The 18,193-nt window shown below is 45.2% G+C and overlaps 1 protein-coding gene across 1 annotated transcript in view; it reads right to left on the reverse strand.

The window, feature by feature from the left end:
* The window catches only part of ASPG (asparaginase), a gene marked incomplete in the record, with an annotated part of 142,614 nt that overhangs the window by 90,909 nt on the left and 33,512 nt on the right, over positions 1-18,193 (reverse strand). Inside the window, 2 exon segments of the mRNA XM_077467569.1 lie at positions 7,617-7,743; positions 17,147-17,230. Of these exon segments, the coding sequence (XP_077323695.1) occupies positions 7,617-7,743; positions 17,147-17,230 (211 nt within the window).

Genomic DNA, 18,193 nt, shown 5'->3' on the forward strand with positions numbered 1-18,193 from the left:
CGTAATAGAATACAGAGGCTTTAGAAAAGCAATTAAGCCCCATACACACAGGGTGAACGTCGGGAGACCGGCTTTTGTCGGGACAAGCATGCTGGAAAACCAGCTGATGACCGACTCCTGATCAGCGCTCCCAGCCAAAAGGCACTGATCAGAATATTCTGGCGGGAGGGCCATCCCCCGTCAGAACACAACAGCTCAGCAGGGAGGATCGCTGTACTAACATTGGATAGTTAGTACATCTGCTCTGACCAGAGTCAACTTTTACTGCAACCTGCTGGATTGCAGAAAAGAAAAAAAATAAATAAAGTGTGTTCCAGGCTTTACGCTTACACTTTTTGGTGGGGAATATAAAGCATTAACATAACCTATGATAAAAGTAATGCATCTTTTTCATAATTTTATTTCTCATATCGTCTTCCGGGACAGCCTTTGAGATATAGGGCTCCTCCCTCCGGGACAGGAAACACGTCAAGCCAATCAAATAAAAGGTGTGGTCCTCCAGGCCCTCCTCAGTTTTTGTGTTTCCTGCCGGACAGGAAGGAGCACGTTGGAACTGGTAAGGGGAGCTCCTTCTCAGGGGTTGGTCCTGGGGGGAGAACCTGGTGGACCTGACCCTTAGCAGCCCTCAGTCCGTTCGGAGGGAGGAGAGGGTAGCTATCAGTCCCCGCTGCCATTTAAACGTTCGGAGAGAACGGGACCCCAATGGGCGGCAAGCTCCCCCCTCTGTAGCGCTAACCGCTCGTACCTGTCGGTCGGATGGCGGGCGAGAGACGTTCGTTTCACTGGCTGGCGTTCGGGGTACTGTGAGCGGTGCGTTCGTAAGGAACGCACGGCGTCGGGGCGGAGTCTTTGCGTTCCGGCATCCGGAAGTAGGAGAGATGCACTTCCGCTGGATTCGCGTCATCAGGGGGCGCCGCAGGCCTGTTCCAGTCCTTTGGGCGCGGCAGTGTGACTACAGGGTTGCCTGGAGCGGTGTGAAGGCTCAGAGAGACTGAGTGAGACACAGGAACCATGGAGAGTGCAGTTGTGCAGGTGGACTCCGGTTCAACAGGCTCCAGTACCTCTCAGGTAAGCTTGGTGAGGGCAGACCAGGACTTACACTGGGGGGTGGAGGGGTCACTCTGACCTTAGTACCTTCCCGGGGTGGAGAACCTGCTGGTGAAGGGGGGCACTTCCTAGGCAGACCCTAGAAGCACAGTGGTGTGGTCAGGGGTGGTATTGTAATGGGACCCTGTTTTTTTTTAGGTTAAACAGGACAGAGCCCAGATACCTTTGCCCAGAAGGAAATGTGCCGTGTGTGGGGCTAAGTTAGGCACCGGTTGGGAGAAGCCGCTTTGCCCGGATTGTGTCAGTAGCCTGGTGAAAGAGGACTCGGTGGCAGCTTGTCACAATGTTTTGACGTCCGTAAAGGATGAGATAGCATCCACCTTCCAGTCATTTAAAAGCATGATGGATAGGGTGCAGGGTCCCTCTGTCTCTTTATCCAGGGCCGTGAGTATGCCCTCCTTATCCGAACCAAGTCAGGAGGAGGAGGTGGATAGGGAGAGGTTACCCAGGTCATTAGCCTCCTCTAGGACAGAGTCTACTTCTGAATCTGAGGGGGAGGAAGAAGCCATTAGATCAGCTAGATACAAGCTGTTTTTGGACGATGTGGGTGACCTCCTCAAGGCTATATATGACACTTTGGAGATCAGGGAAGAACAGGTCCAGCTTTCAAAACACGACATGATGTATCAAGGGTCGAGTGTGCTGAAAGACAGGGTATTCCCCGTCCATAAATCGCTAGTTAAGGGGATTTTGCTGGAGTGGGAACAACCGGAAAAAAGGCAATTTTTTTCAGGTAGCCTTAGAAGGAGGTTGCCTTTTGAGACGGATGCGGTGCATCCCTGGAACAAGGTTCCCAAATTGGATGCTCCCTTGGCTAAAGTCTCTAAGAAGACAGATTTGGCCTTTGATGATATGGGTTCACTCAAGGATCCTATGGATAAGAGGGGAGATGTGCTGCTTAAGAGAGCCTGGGATGCCTCTTCCATTGGGCTTAAACCAGCCTTAGCAGCTACCTGTGTGGCCAGAAACTTAGAGTGTTGGCTTACACAGTTACAATCGCATATTTCTGCGGGCACTTCTAGGCAACAGCTGTTGAAGTCTTTTCCGCTACTGTTCAAGGCTGTGGGGTTTTTGGCCGATGCCTCTGCAGAATCAGTCAAATTGGCTGCTAGATCTGCAACACTAGTGAACGCTGCCAGAAGGGCCGTTTGGCTTAAAACCTGGTCAGGGGACGCAGCTTCAAAATTGAAGTTATGTGGATTACCCTTTTCAGGGGACCATTTGTTCGGGCCCGGCCTGCAAGAGGCGTTAGAGCGCACGCAGGATAGGAAGAAAGCCTTCCCAGAAAGGAAAAAGAGACCTGAAGGGAAGCGCCTTTTTCGAGGTCCTAGGCAGCAGAACCTGCAGGAAAGGGAGGTTCGCCCCAAAAAGCATTGGACGGGTCACAAGGGAAGGGGCAGAGGAGGAATCTTATTCAATCCTCCTCAACCCTCCCCTAAAACCCAGTGACTCCTGCGTCCCGGTGGGAGGAAGACTGGGGAAGTTCCTCCCACAATGGGATGCTTCAACCGAAAGTCCGTTCATTCGAGATGTAATAAGGAACGGCTACAGGTTGGAGTTTGGTTCAGTTCCCCTCCCAAATTTTCAAGTAACAAGGTTACCAAGGGACCAAGAGAAGGCAGAGGCTTTGGGTCTTCTTCTGGGGGATCTGGTGGACCAAGAAGTACTGGTGCAGGTGCTTTAGGAGGAGTGAGGCTTGGGGGTTTACTCCCACGTATTCGTGGTAAAGAAACCTTCGGGAAAGTTCAGGCTAATACTGAATCTCCGCCCCCTGAACAGATTCATAAAATACAAGCGGTTCCGGATGGAGTCAATCTTCTCGGTAACCAAGTTCCTGTTTCAGGGCTGTCACATGGCCACCGTGGATCTCAGGGATGCATATTTGCATATCCCGATTCATCTGGAATCTCAGAGATTTCTCAGGTTGGAGGTGAGGTTAAACACGGGTGTGTTACACCTCCAGTTTCGAGCTCTCCCCTTCGGGCTTTCCTGCACTCACTGGGGTGGCTAATAAACCAGGAAAAATCCCAGTTGACCCCCTCACAGGAGGTCCTGTATTTAGGATACAGGATTTCTTCGGTGGAGATGAGGGTATTTCTTCCTGCGGAGAAGATCAGCAAGCTAGAACAGGCGGTAGCCCAGCTTCAATCAGGTCGGGAAGCCCAGATCAGGGAGGTTATGAGAGTCCTGGGGTTGATGACATCATGCTTTCCAGCGGTGGCCTGGGCAAGGCATCATCAGCATCCTTTACAGAGACTCATGCTCCGTTATTGGCATGGCAGGCAGCAGAGCCTGGATCAGGTTATGCCCCTATCCTTGGCAGTCAGGAGGTCTCTGTGGTGGTGGCGGGCCCAGGTCAACCTAGACAGGGGTCTTCCCTGGTCCCCACAAGCTACGGTGGTGGTCACGACCAATGCCAGTGCGCTGGGTTGGGGTGTCCACCTAGAGGGAATCTTAGCCCAAGGTACCTGGTCGAACCTAGAGACAGGTCGTTCCTCAAACCAGAAGGAGCTTCTGGCGGTTTGGAAGGCTATAGAAACCTTCCAGTCCCAGTTACAGGGCAGGGACCTGCAAGTCCGTTCAGACAGACAATGTGGCAGCAGTAGCCTACCTGAACAAGCAAGGGGGAACCAGAAGCCCCGCGCTGCAGGTAATTGCGGACAGAATCTTCTGCTGGGCAGAGAAGAACTTGTCCTCAATATCAGCCATTCACCTGAAGGGAACTCAGAATTTGCTGGCCGACTTTCTCAGTCGCCAGAAGATAGGTCAGGACGAGTGGTCCCTCAACAAGGAAGTGTTCGAGGAGATTGTGTCATGCTGGGGAAGGCCAGAAATAGACCTATTTGCAACAGAAGGCAACAGGAAGGTGACGCAATTTTTTTTCGGTTCACCCACAGGATCGGGCCAGGGGGATAGACGCCATTGCCAATCCATGGCTGTTCGGCCTGTGTTATGCCTTTCCTCCTGTAAAGTATGGTGGCGGAGGTCCTGCAGAAGTTCCGATCGGAAGCTACGGACCTCATTTTAGTAGCTCCTTTTTGGCCAAGGAGACCCTGGTTTGCCAGCATAAAGAGATTGGCTGTTCATCCTCCGCTGTTTCTACCAGTCAGGGAGGATTTACTTTCCCAGGGGCCGATCCTGTATCCTCAGATAGAGAGGCTCAAGCTTGCGGCCTGGTATCTGAGGAACAGATCTTAAGATCACAGGGTTTCTCGGAAAGAGTGGTTAAGACCTTGTTAGAACGCCGTAAACCAGTTACTAGGGCAATTTACGCCAAGGTAGGAAAGAGGTTTAATTCCAGGTTGCAAGAACAGGGGATTGCAAGTCCTGGGGTCCCGGCAGTCCTAGATTTTCTATAAGCAGGGGTAGAGCTGGGCCTATCTATCAGCACTCTAAAGGTACAAGTGGCGGCCTTAAGTGTTTTCCTTCAGTCCTTCCTTCAGCAGAATCCATTTGTCAGGAACTTCTTCAAGGCTTTATCTAGATCCAGGCCTGTGAGAATGAAGACCTGTCCTACTTGGGATTTGGCCTTGGTTCTTAGGGCTTTGACCCAAGATCCATTTGAACCATTAGAGGGAGCATCACTTAAGTGGATGGTACTAAAGACTGTATTTTTGATAGCGATCACGTCAGCTAGAAGGGTCAGTGATCTGCAGGCGCTCTCGGTCAGAGAGCCATTTCTGTTAATTTTAGAGGACAGGGTAGTACTTAAGACTGACCCTAGTTTTCTTCCTAAAGTGGTGTCCACTTTTCATAGGACACAGGATATTATTTTACCAACATTTTTCTCAACCTCAGGCGAGGACGAGGCGAGATCTTTAAGTTTGTTAGACGTCAGGAGAAGTCTATTAATTTTTTTAGAAGCCACTAGGGTCTTCAGGAAGTCACTCACTTTTTGTTAATTTTTCGGGCGCCCGCAAGGCGTCCAAATCGTCTATCGCCAGGTGGATACGAATGGCGATAGTTAAAGCCTATGAGTTAGAGGGGAAGCAGGCACCCTTAGTTAAGGCACACTCTACAAGGGCGGTTTCCGCATATTGGGCAGAGAGGGCTGGAGCCTCTCCGGAGGAGATCTGCAAAGCAGCAACGTGGTCCAGCTACTCAACGTTTGCAAGACATTACCGTCTGGATTTATGGTCTGATAAAGAGCAGACTTTTGGACGTAAGGTCCTCCAGGCAGTGGTCCCGCCCTGACAAGGTGAGCTCCTTGCTTATCATCTCAAAGGCTGTCCTGGAAGACGATATGAGAAAACCGGAGTTAGACTTACCAGTAACTCTTTTTCCAGGAGTCTTCCAGGACAGCCTGGTTTCCCACCCAAAGTTGTTTAAGTTGGACTAAGTGGTGAGGATGTGTACTAACGTGATTGTTAGTGTGTTATGTCTTTCAGAGCCTTCCGGCGGTTCCTGGAGTAAAACTGAGGAGGGCCCGGAGGACCACACCTTTTATTTGATTGGCTTGACGTGTTTCCTGTCCCGGAGGGAGGAGCCCTCTATCTCAAAGGCTGTCCTGGGAGACTCCTAGAAAAAAGAGTTACCGGTAAGTCTAACTCCGGTTTTCAATAGTACAACTCCAATCAATGTTAAAGCTAGTTTTGGAATAGGGCATGTTTTTGAACCTTTGTCTGGTTATTTCCCCTCACTTCCAGTCCAGATGGTGGTGCCACTAGATCAAGAAATTTGCCCAACAGCGTCACAAGCAGCAATAATAAAAAAAGTAAGCGTTCATAACTCAAGTTTTCTTATTGCCATTTAAATCATTAAGAACATTTCCCCTCCCTTTCTACGAATCGTTAATGGCCTGTCCCAAAACTCAGCACTTGAGAGCACCTTACCCACCAAACTGTTTCATGAGACGTGTCAAGCCACAGGAAGAAACTTTGGCTTCCTGCACTAGTGGTTTATTCTTTGGCGATAGACAGACATGCTTGAAGAAATATAGAGATCAACGTTTCTTAAAGCGGTAGTAAAGTACTAGCACATTATGACAGACTTGCTTGTAAAGTGGATCCCTCCAGTTGCATTCTGTCACCACTGACAAGGCTTCCTTCCACTTGACCCAAGTCTTCCTTCTGGGTTCAAGCGCTCTGACTGTGAATGGCCAAGCAGCAAAGATGTTGCTCCCGCACATGGGCACGGGAGCAGTGCATGGATAGCACACTCGAGTGTGCCGTCAAATCATAGCGCAGTGTGTATGCACCGGCCCCTACAAATGTGAAGATCTCCTAAACTGTACACGTTTAGGAGATATATAATATACCTACAGGTAAGTCTTAATATAGGCTTACCTGTAGGTACAAGTGAAAAATCAGACTTTACTACCACTTTAAAGTGGTTGTAAACCCTTAAAAAACCACTTTGACCTACAGGTAAGCCTAGATTAAGGCTTACCTGTAGGTCCAAGAAATATCTCCCAAACCTATACGGTTTAGGAGATATTTGCCCGAAGACAGGCACCGCTGTCTATGGCGCATGCGCCGTAGACAGAGGTGCGCAGGCGCACTGAGCGTGGCATCGTCGATTACGAAGATGCCGCGCAATGCCGTGCGTCTCGGCTCCCGTGCGCGGGAGTGACGTCATCTCGGCTTCGCCGAATGACAGCGGCGGAGCTGCGAGACACCACCGAGAAGATGGATGCGCCGGACTACAGGGGACAGCGGTGACTTTGCTGGCTCCTGTGTCAGGTAAGTGACACATAATGGACTACTATGCGATGCATAGTAGTCCATTATGCTTTGCCTTTGCAGGGAATGAAAGAGGAAGTAAAATCATCAGGGTTTACTTCCTCTTTAACACATCACTGGTACAAATAGTGTATTTGTAATTAGAAGTAAAACTCCCACTTGCCACTCTATTAAGCCTTTTACCGTCATGGCTGTAGGGCTTACGTCTCAAAAGGACCGATTCCAGCTGGCTAGGTCAGTAACCCTCAAGTGTTTGGCATTCCCCCATCTGCTATAAGCTCACGATCACCTGAGTGTTGGTAACAATGTCTCTTATGTTTCGTTTACTGGCCCCCTTCTCTTTCATGCGTGAACATGCGAGTGCTTAGTACTGATCACTCCTGTGTTCATTTACAACTGAAGCGCAAGTAAACAATATCTATTATTGCTTTAGTTTTCGATTGAACAGGAAGCAATCTTTTTCTGTTTATCATTAGCCCTGCGGCTGCATCCATCTCTCTATGGCCACTAGAGGTTAAAAGTGGGGAACAGGGCTTGGAAGAAAAAAAAGAATAATAGAGTTCAGCAATCCCTGGAGCACATATAAACAAACTATTAAGAACTTTTTTTTCTCTCCAAATTTTCTTTCTCACAAAAATTGGAGCCTAATGGGGGTTAAATATGAAGGCTCTTTTCTGCCACAAAACTCTTTCATTGTTACAGAAGTGGCGTAGGACCGCTCACAACCCAGTTTTAATGATCACGTTAAGCTTCCACTCCTAAAAGAAGAAAGCCAGTGACTCTTCCACGTTACACAAATTACAGGGATTACGCAGCCGGGCAACTTACTTGTAATATCAACTTCAGCGTTTGCAAGTGGAGGCAAGTTGGGAGAAGAGAAGGCATTGAAACTTCCTGCATCCACCTTCGTCACCCGGTTTCCCCTGTACAGCTTGTGATGAAAATACAGACACACCTGAAAAGCAAGAGGAGAGACAGAACATGTGTACAAACTAAAAAAATATGAACCTTGTATGCAATTACTATACTGTGTACAATCAGTACGCCATGTAAAGACAATATATAAGCTTTGGGTGCAGTTACTAAAGGGACAGCATCTGGCTACAGAGGGGAAAAAAAAAAAAGAATTGTAAAATAAGGTATCTTATAGCAGTAAAGTGCAGTAACCAAATGAAGACAAATCTGGTTTCAAGCTTAATAGCCAAATCAGTAAACAATGTATTCAAATTCATAGCTGCTGCATTTCTCCCTTTGAAGGTTTCCTTTAAACTGCTCTGCTGATAAAAATTGTTCTTTTGTGACCAGATATCCTTTTTATAGTTACCCCCATCAGTCACCTAAAAAAAAAAATCCTACTAGAAGCTCCCAGCAAGAGAAGAGGTATTATACTTGCCTCTCTGGTGGCCAGTGTCCACTACATTCCCTCTGTTCCAGTGCCTATTCAGGCGGCTCAGTATCTGACATTTCTGGGAGCGTCAGGTGTAAGTGTGCCCCGCTGTACACTGTGGTTCCATCCCCTGCCCCCCTAAATTGCTAATAAGGTGCCCTGCACGCACATAAAGAACTGGAGACAGGCAACCAAAATCTCCAGCATTAAATTACGCTCATGATTCTGATGAAGACTGTGGTTCTTCAGTGGAGGGAATGTGGTGGACATGGGTTTCTGGAAAGACGAGTGTAATACCCCTTTAATTAAAAGAAACTTCCATTAGGATTTTTTTTTTTTTCAAGCAGGTCTCCAGCCAGGTCATGGCCTGCTCTAGGACTATAATCTTAGCCTCCTTTTACTCCTCGGTGGGACAGAGCACCAGAAAAAAAATATATGCTTCTCCTGGCTCAGATACCCAGCAAGGGGGCAGGGGTGCCCCCCCACCCCCGGCAGTCAAAAAATAAACAAAAAATTGGCAAAAAATAAAAATCCTTAAGTGCACGGTGTTCCGACGACGGACACATGCACCTATGGGAAGAGCCACATCTATGCAATCACGAGATTGCAGACATTTAGCCCGCCCTGCAGCGCTTTGTGAAGCGCAGAGTAGCTTCCGCCCATTTGTAGTATATATTACTATGGCCGGGCGGTTTGATTGACATCTGAGATGTCACTTCCTGTTTTCTCTCTCCAATTGCGCCCAGGAGAGAGGAACCAGGAAGTATGAGTAGACATCGCTGGAGAGGACAACACACTGCAAGGTAAGGGGGGGTTTGAGGTGAGGCTGCAGCAACTTGATGGTGGGGACATATGCTGCTGCAACTTGATGGTGGGGACACATGCTGCTGCAACTTGATGGTGGGGACACATGCTGCTGCAACTTGATGGTGGGGACACATGCTGCTGCATGTAAGGAGGGACTACGCTGGGGACACATGATGTCAGGCGACGTGGCTAGTGACACGCTCAGGGCTCCCACTGATTCTGCATTATGGAGAGTTGAATGATTTAATTTTATATTACAATGTTATAATAACAATAATGCGCTTCAATCATCCTGACACCACAACAACCATGGTGCCAGGATGATTGAAGTGCTAACACCAGGTGTTTGAAATATCTTTATCTGCTGTTAAAGTGGAAGTAAACCCATGGATTTAAACAGTTAAAAAATAAAATAAAAAAATAAAAATAAAAAAAGGCATGCCGGGAATGCTAACTGCACATTGGCTGTGCTCTCAGCCAAACTATCAAACCATCCAATGGCTGGTGTCATAACGGATCACATGTGCAGCACCATAGCAGTTGAAGATTAAACAGAGGCCAAGATGGCAGCTTCCTTGGCTGAAAACGATAGGGGAGTTAACTTCCACTTTAAACTTTCTAGAATACACATTTCTATTGTTGTGTATGATCTGTCCCTACTGTCCTTCCATCCCTCGTTCATCTCAGACACTAACCACACCACCTTAGAGCCATGCCCACCGTTTTGCTGAAACCACGCCCATTTTCACCAAGTGGGAGTCAAAAAGGAAGGACGGGGTCTGGCGCCCCCCCATTCCTAAAACTTCACCAGCCGCCACTTCCAGGATCAAGATTACAGTCCCTTTAGAGCCCTTTCACATGTTTTAGCGCCAGTGTGCTTTACCACTGGGGTTGTGTGCTTGCAGGACGGGGGGGATCCTGCAAACAGCATCTTTGGGGTGGTGGGAGAGAGCTGCACCGCAACACGGGCGCATTTAACCCTTTCCTCGGCCACTAGAGGGGGGTAAAAACTCTAGCGGCTAAAAAGCACTGCTGTAACAGGTAAAGTGCCGCTAAGACTATTGGCTCTTTACCGCTAGCGCCAGCACTGCTCCAGTGTGAAAGGGGTCTTAATAGCAAAAAGGGAAAGCTCTGAAAAATGCAGTTTTTTTTTTTGTTTTTTTTTATAGAACAGAGGTCATTTGTCTTCAGATCAGCCTTCTCTAACCCTCTGCACAGAAGCACCAATCAGAGCTCCTCTAGTTTTTATGATGTTTAAAGAACACCTGTCCTAAAAGAAGTATGGGGGCTGCCATTGCTAGCTTCCTGTACCTGCCTTGATGTGAAAGGCTCAATACTTCTGAGTAAAGTACCCCAAACATATTTTGTAGTCCGCATTGTTTACTTCTAGGCTTGTTCTAAGTCAGAGTACCCAAGTCATGGATTGACAAGGCATCTAGGCAAATAGCATTCACAGGCAGCTAGGCACATCTAGGATTTCTACACCTTGACATATCTAGGTGACTGCTCCTTACACATTAGCAGTTTTCACTTTTTAAAGTGGTTGTAAACTGCAGACATGAAATATGAACAAAGCATATTCCTCTATAGTGTGTCTCAATTCTGTCCGATGCTTCTTTCCTCTGCTATCAGCAGGAATCACTTCTGACAAGTTTTCCTGACAACAAGAGAAAAAAAAAAAAAAAGTGACAGGGGAGGGAGCTCAAGCTGATTAACAGCCTCAGCTCTGTTCCTGTGTGAAAGGGGGTGTGTGTCTCCTTCCTCCAATCAGCTCGCAGAGGCACTCCTCACTGAGCCCTGAAGTGTGCAACTTCAGCTCTCCACCCCCTTTTTCCTTGCAGCTCAGACAAGAGTTATAAATTCTGGACTTTAAACAGATGTAGAGAAAAGAAAACTGCAGATAGACAGGTACAAATTATGTAGGGGGATTGGTTTAATTTCTGTGCATCACCTCTGGCCAGTCAATTCATTAGGGAATATGTGGGGGTTTACAACCACTTTATTTTGTCAAGTAACACCATCATTGTAAGGCCTCATTCGCGAGGGGGGGCGCTGAGGCCCATACCTTGTAAATTCGTTTTTTTTTTTCCACATGTTTGGGGCTCCCTGGATGCAGGCAGCCTATATAAAAAAGAAATAGAGACACAGCGGCTTTACAGCCGCAGCCCAGAGTATGACAGGCGTGCAGGGGCGGCTACTTTCCTGTCCAACTGGCATGTGAAAACACAAGAACAAAACAGGACTCTGAAATCAGTTTTTTTTTTTTTTTTTTTTAAGGGTCACTGAAACGGTCACTGAGCACTGGTATATATTGAAAAAAACAAAAACAAAAAAACTAATTTTTCCATCAAAATATGTTACATTTTTCTAGGGCTGCAACTAATGATTATTTTCATAATCGATTAGTTGGCCGATTATTGTTCCGATTAAGCAATTAATAACCTTAAAAAAAAAGTGTGGTATATAATATAATTTAGTTAATAGTTTAGTTAATATGTAAAGTTTAAAAAAAAAAAAAAAAAAAAAAAAAAAAAAGGGAATTTATTCTAAAATATCTCTATGCAGTAGTAAATATAAATAACCAACTATATGGTTAGGGAGCAAAATATCTAATCCACTCTGAGAATAACAGACAGAAGAGATATATTGTATATACTATTAGAAGAGATAATGTATATACTATTAGAGGGGATATATACTGCATATACTATTAGAGGGGATGTACTGTATATACAATTAGAGGAGAGATATACTATTTGAGGAATGATATAGTGTATATACTATTTGAGGAGATATAGTGTATATACTATTAGAGGAGATATAGTGTATATACTATTAGAGGAGATATAGTGTATATACTATTAGAGGAGATATAGTGTATATACTATTAGAGGAGATATAGTGTATATACTATTAGAGGAGATATAGTGTATATACTATTAGAGGAGATATAGTGTATATACTATTAGAGGAGATATATATATATATAGTGTATATATTATTAGAGGATATATATATATAGTGTATATATTATTAGAGGATATATAGTGTATATATTATTAGAGGAGAGATATACTATTAAAGGGTCAATCTAGTAAATATCATCAGACTCATTAACTTTAACCCCATTTTGTTACTGGCCGATTAATCGATTATGAAAATAGTAAACAATTAATTTCATAATCGATTAGGTGTCGATTAATCGACAACTAGTTTCAGCCCTACAGTTTTCTATATGGTTTATAGTGGTAAATCTATACAAGCCTTCTTAAAGATTCTTTCCTGTGCTATTTAATGTGAAAGCAAATTAGTTTCTCTGTATATTATGTGCTCAGTACTGTCCAGGGGGGGGTTAATATTTTCTTACAACAATTAATTTCCACAGTCCGTTGGGAGGAAAAAAAAAAAAGGAAATACCAACTCTTGCCCTAACAAATTAGGGCAAGAGTGCCAGTTTTCAGTTCTTCACAAGCACACACAGAATGCACCATCAGCACAAGCCGTGTGTCGCTGAGCAAGTCTGACATTTACCTACAGCGTGCCGCGATGAAGCCGACAAAATGGGCAATGCTGTACTCTGTGCATTTGTGTGTACAGTGTTTAATATGGCTTATGTCACTAATCCACCTTAAACGCTGTATAGGCATTACCAGGCACTGTAAACTCCCTGTACGTGCTGTTTATTACTACTCATTGTGGTGGCAACACATTACCTTTCTGGAGACATCTGCTGAATGCAAAATGTAAATGTGACAACAAATAGATTACTGGCCTGCAGAGCTCCAAGATTCTGGCCAAAATGAGACTCGTGATTTTTTTTTTTGCTTAGAATAAAAAGTTCACGATTCTCGTGACGTAAAATTTTTCACATTATATACAAAAAAAAATGGTTAGTGTTGTTTTTTTTTTAAATTTATTCATTAAAGTAATTAAAAAAAAAAATTGCATTTGAAAGGCCGCTGCGCAAATATACTGTGACATAAAATATTGCAACAAACACCATTTTATTCTTTATTCTCTAGGGTGTGTGTATATATATATATGTATATATATGTATATATATATGTATATATATATGTATATATATATATATATATATATATATATATATATACCGTATATACTCGAGTATAAGCCGAGATTTTCAGCCTCTTTTTTGAGGCTGAAAGTGCCCCCCTCGGCTTATACTCGAGTCATCGCTGTCTGCCCGCTCGATCAGCGTGTCGAGCAGACAGACAGCGGCCATTCTATAATTCAAAAGCCGCGCCTCCGGCTCCGCCTTCGCCTGTGATAGGCGGAACACTGAATTTCCCAGTAGCCTGTGTTCCGCCTATCACGGACATCGTATCATCCTCGTACTACGGACGAGGATGATACGATGTACGTGATAGGCGGAACACAGGCTGCTGGGAAATTCAGTGTTCCGCCTATCACAGGCGAAGGCGGCGGCGCAGCTTTTGAATTTTACAATGGCCGCCGAGGCGCCGACGAAGAGGGCACGGGACGGAGGCAAGGCAAGGCACGGCACGGGACGGGACGGAGGCAAGGCACGGCGGCGAGGCACGGAGGCAAGGAGGCAAGGCACGGGACGGAGGCTCGGGACAAAGGCTCGGGACACAGGTAGGCTGGACACACACACACACACACACACACACACACACACACGGATGGATACACACACACACAGGGATGGATGGATGGATGGAGACACACACACACAGGGATGGATGGATGGAGACACACACAGGGATGGATGGATGGATGGATGGAGACACACACACACAGGGATGGATGGATGGATGGACACACACACACACAGGGATGGATGGACGGACACACAGGGATGGACGGACACACAGGGATGGACGGACACACACACAGGGATGGACGGACACACACACAGGGATGGACAGGCATGTCTTACCCTCGGCTTATACACGAGTCAATAAGTTTGCCAGTTTTTTTGGGGGTAAATTGGGGGCCTCGGCTTATATTCGGGTCGGCCTATACTCGAGTATATACGGTATATATATATATATATATATATATATATATATATATATATATATATATATATATATATATATATATATATATATATATATATATAAACCCTAGTTGCCTTGCTGATTCTAGTTTCAATACTTTTGACCCCAAGACCCCTTTCACACTACGCCGCCCACCGCGTGTCGGCGGTAAAACGCCGCTATTTTTAGCACCGTTTTACCGCCGGATTTGCGGCGCATTTCGGCCGCTAGCGGGGCGCTTTTACCCCCGCTAGTGGCTCAGAAAGGGTTAAAACCGCCGGCAATAGCAGTGTTTTGCCGACGGTATTACAGCGCTGCCCCATTGATTTCAATGGGGAGCAGCGGTGGAGGAGCGGTAAACACACCGCTCCAAAGAAGCTGCTGACTTTTCCTGACGTCGTGCCAGTGCACCCTCAGGGCTTTCACACTACAGACAATGGTGCAGCAGTTTTAGGGCGGATTGCAGGTGCTATTTCTAACGCTATAGCGCCTGCAAAACTCACACACACACACACACACACACACACACACACACACCATGTCTATACTTGCCTGCTCTGTGCAAAGGAATTGCACAGAGTGGCTGTGAACCCCAACCCCTTTTTTTCAGGTCCTCTGTTGGCACTCCTGGCCCCTTCCCTCTGTCCAGTACCCCCATGGGAAGTAACAGGTGTCACCCCCCCATCACTGGATTTGATTGACAGCACTAGGAGCCAATGGTTCCCGGTGCCCCAGCAAAGCGAGACCCGGAAGTGAGGGGAGAGAAGAGCTGCAGCCGTGCACAGCGCTGGATCGAATGAGGGCTCAAGTAAATAAAAAAGGGAGGGTAAGCGGGGGATGCAGACATCTAAAATGCATCTCAATGCAAGGAATGTTTAGGCTTAACAACCACTTTAAAAAGCATTAAACTCCAAAACAGCCAGGAAGCTAGCATTTTCTGAACATTTCTAATTCATTACCAGAGGCACCTAATCCCCCCAGCCATGGCAATCCCTCCTCTGTCATCCTCGCTATCCCCCCATCCTGCACTTCCTCTCTTCTGCAGCACGTTTTCTCAAGGTGACTGCCATAAGAGAGGGGGATATGTGAAGTAGCCCTATGATGTGCCCTGAATCATGGGTTTGCTTGCAATAGCAACCTCTGCTCCTCTTGTAGCTTTGTCCCCGTTTAAAATACACCAAAAGCTAACTGGCAGAGCTCTTCCATACCCTTTACTATTACTCTACAATAAGCTTTTTGAAGCTGGCTCCTAGGCTATTCTGCGGTTTGTAGGCTTTTTTTTTCCTGGTAGAACACAGCCCAACCCTAGAAAACACACAGCTACACACACAAATTTCTGAAATAAAATGTGTGTGAAAACCCCTCTGGCAGGTTGGCTTAATCTTGGACAGAGTAGGTATGTAACCCTCACTCCTGCGCCACATGTTTGACCAGATTTGCTAAAGATGTCCAAAGCCAGTGAAGGGGGGGTACTATCCAGGAGGTCAAAGCCGCCATTAACTACAATGGAGCCAGGTAGATTCTTAACATGCGTTACATGGACGCCAAACTAGCACTAAAGCTTGACAAAGTTAACAATCAGCTAAAAAAACAAAACAACAAAAAAAACACCCATACATTTGCTGAATACCAAATCTACTATAAAACAAATGATTTTTTTTTTAAAGCAGGGGGACATATATGCATGTACAAGGGCAAGCAGGTCCTCGTTAGGAAGAAACATACACATATAAAAGCTGAGAAAAACAGGATTAGGTGACTCAAGATGAATCAATGGTTCTAGCTTTTATTACGAGTATAGTAACCCTTTACAAGGCTGAAAAGGGTCAATGTTATTGTAGGCCGAAGATGAGGCCTCAGCAGACTGACATCCTCTATGGCAGCCTTTCTCAACACAGAGGAACCCTTGAAATAGTTCTCCGGTCTCGAGGAATCCCTGATAAAAAATTAGAACTCTACAACTCATGATACATTAGTGTGATGGTCGGTGGGAAGAACGGTCCTTACACTTGTGGTCATTGGGAAGAATTACCTCCTTACAGATAGATAAAAAGATCAATGGTTTGAGTGGGAACTTATCTGAGAGACAGAAATTGCCCAATGCTGAAGGAACCTCTGGAGGAACCCTGGTTGAGAATCACTGCTCTATGGCCAGTTTTGCATATGTACGAGATTCTAATAATCCCACCGATTGATTAAGGGAACAGATCTTCCCCTTATAACCACTATCACCGTTTTAGTTAGAATCACTCACTTGACATGAGAAAACATGAGCTTCTTCAAAGTCAGGACACTACAGATGTACAGGACACTACAAAGACATTCATTGCGTAACATTTAATTAAAACATCTTTGTTTTTTTAATTCCCCAAGCATGTTAACGCACAACCTGCAAATCTTTCAATTGTGTTTCTATCACAAGGTCTTCAAAATGCACATTATCTGACAAACCGTCATAAATCTTTGTTAGAAGAAAACTGTAGGATTACGCCGCCCCCTGGTGTTTGGATTGCATATGTACAGCTTCCCTTTAAAAACTGTTTGCATAAAGGGCACATTCACACCCAAGTGTTTTCAGCTCGTAAAACACTCGGAAAACGCTAATCTCAAAAGTTCCAAAAACGCCCAACAAGCAAAATCCCATTCATTTCAATGGCCCCTGTTCACATCTGAGCGTTCTTCTGTCGCCTGAAGCTCAAAAAAGTACATGAGCTTCTTTTTAGGCTGCATTCACACCTGAGCGTATCGCTTCAGGCGGAAAGTTGCATACGCCGAGTAGATACCAAACATCTCTTGTTTTAAAACCGCGATTTTGTACAGGTCAAAAAGGTCACCAATGTAAAAAGCACAAAACCGCCTGTAATCTGCCTAAAAAGAAGCTCATGTACTTATTTGAGCTTCAGGCATTTTGGGTCAGGCGACAGAACACTCAGATGTGAACAGGGGCCGTTTAAATGAATGGGATTTTGCTTTTTGGGCATTTAGGAACTTTGGAAATCAGCGTTTCACAAGCTAAAAACACTCAGGTGACCTGCACAAAATCGTGGCCAAAATCATGCGACTTTATGCCTGAAAAATATACGTTCAGGTGTGAACGCGGCCTTAGTGTTTTAGTTTACAGATGGTCCAAACCTTACCTCTGGAATAACAAACTGTCCAGCAATGAGCAGAGCCCCCAACAGGTTGTCACGACCATCATTCCGCATCTCATATATGGGAACCTAGAAGATGCAAAAAACAAAAAACAAAATGAAGTTCTAATTTTTAAGAAAACTACTTTATATAGTAAAAATAAAAAATAATAATAATAAATATATATGATAGAGAAACACACATACACAGAACAACAACCACCTCAAATACAAAATTATTTTATTTTTTTTTATAAGAACTATTTCTACCATTCGCAGGTACATTTTCTGTGAAGAATAGAGCAGCTTTTTGTTCTATGTTCTCAGGTTTTTATTACAACAGAGGCCTTGTAGCAGCCTTTTACAAACAAACCATTTAAGCAGAGTATACACTTGAAGACCAGGTCTTTGACAATTTTGGTTTACAAGTTTAAATCAGTATTTTCTTTTTACTGGAAAAATGTATTATAACCCAATATATATATATATACATATATATATATATATATATATATATATATACACACACACAAAATTTTTAAACACACCCTAGGGAATAAAATGGCAATCAATGCAATTTTTTGTGATCCATGTTAGTTGCGCAGCATTTTTTGTAAACAAATACACTTTAACCGCTTTCTGCCCGCCATACGCCAAATGACAACCTCGGCTTTCAGCGGGGATATACAGGCATCATTAAGATATCTTTTAGAGCCGGTGAATCTGTGCACCATACGAACGATCATAGCGCTGTTCTTACGGGAGGCTAGAGGGGGCTTCTACCTCACCACTACGATCGGCGAGTCGGACACAGAATCTGCCGGCCCCGGATGTTCAGAATAGAGATTTGCGGCAGACCAGATGGTCGCCGGATTCTCCATGATCGTTCGGAGGCCGGGTGCAATGTTATGACGTCACGCCCGGCCTCTGTATTTTAAAAATGGCACCGCTTCGGCTGGGAGTTTTTTTCTATTTCAGGCTTCCCAGCCTAGTGGAGAGATGTGGGGTCTTATTGACCCCTTATCTCACTGTAAAAGGGATGTTTACATTCCT

The sequence above is a fragment of the Lithobates pipiens genome, unplaced genomic scaffold, assembly GCF_037356315.1.
Source record: "Lithobates pipiens isolate NorthernLeopardFrog02 unplaced genomic scaffold, aLitPip1_a1.2 Scaffold_57, whole genome shotgun sequence".
Taxonomy (NCBI): domain Eukaryota; kingdom Metazoa; phylum Chordata; class Amphibia; order Anura; family Ranidae; genus Lithobates; species Lithobates pipiens.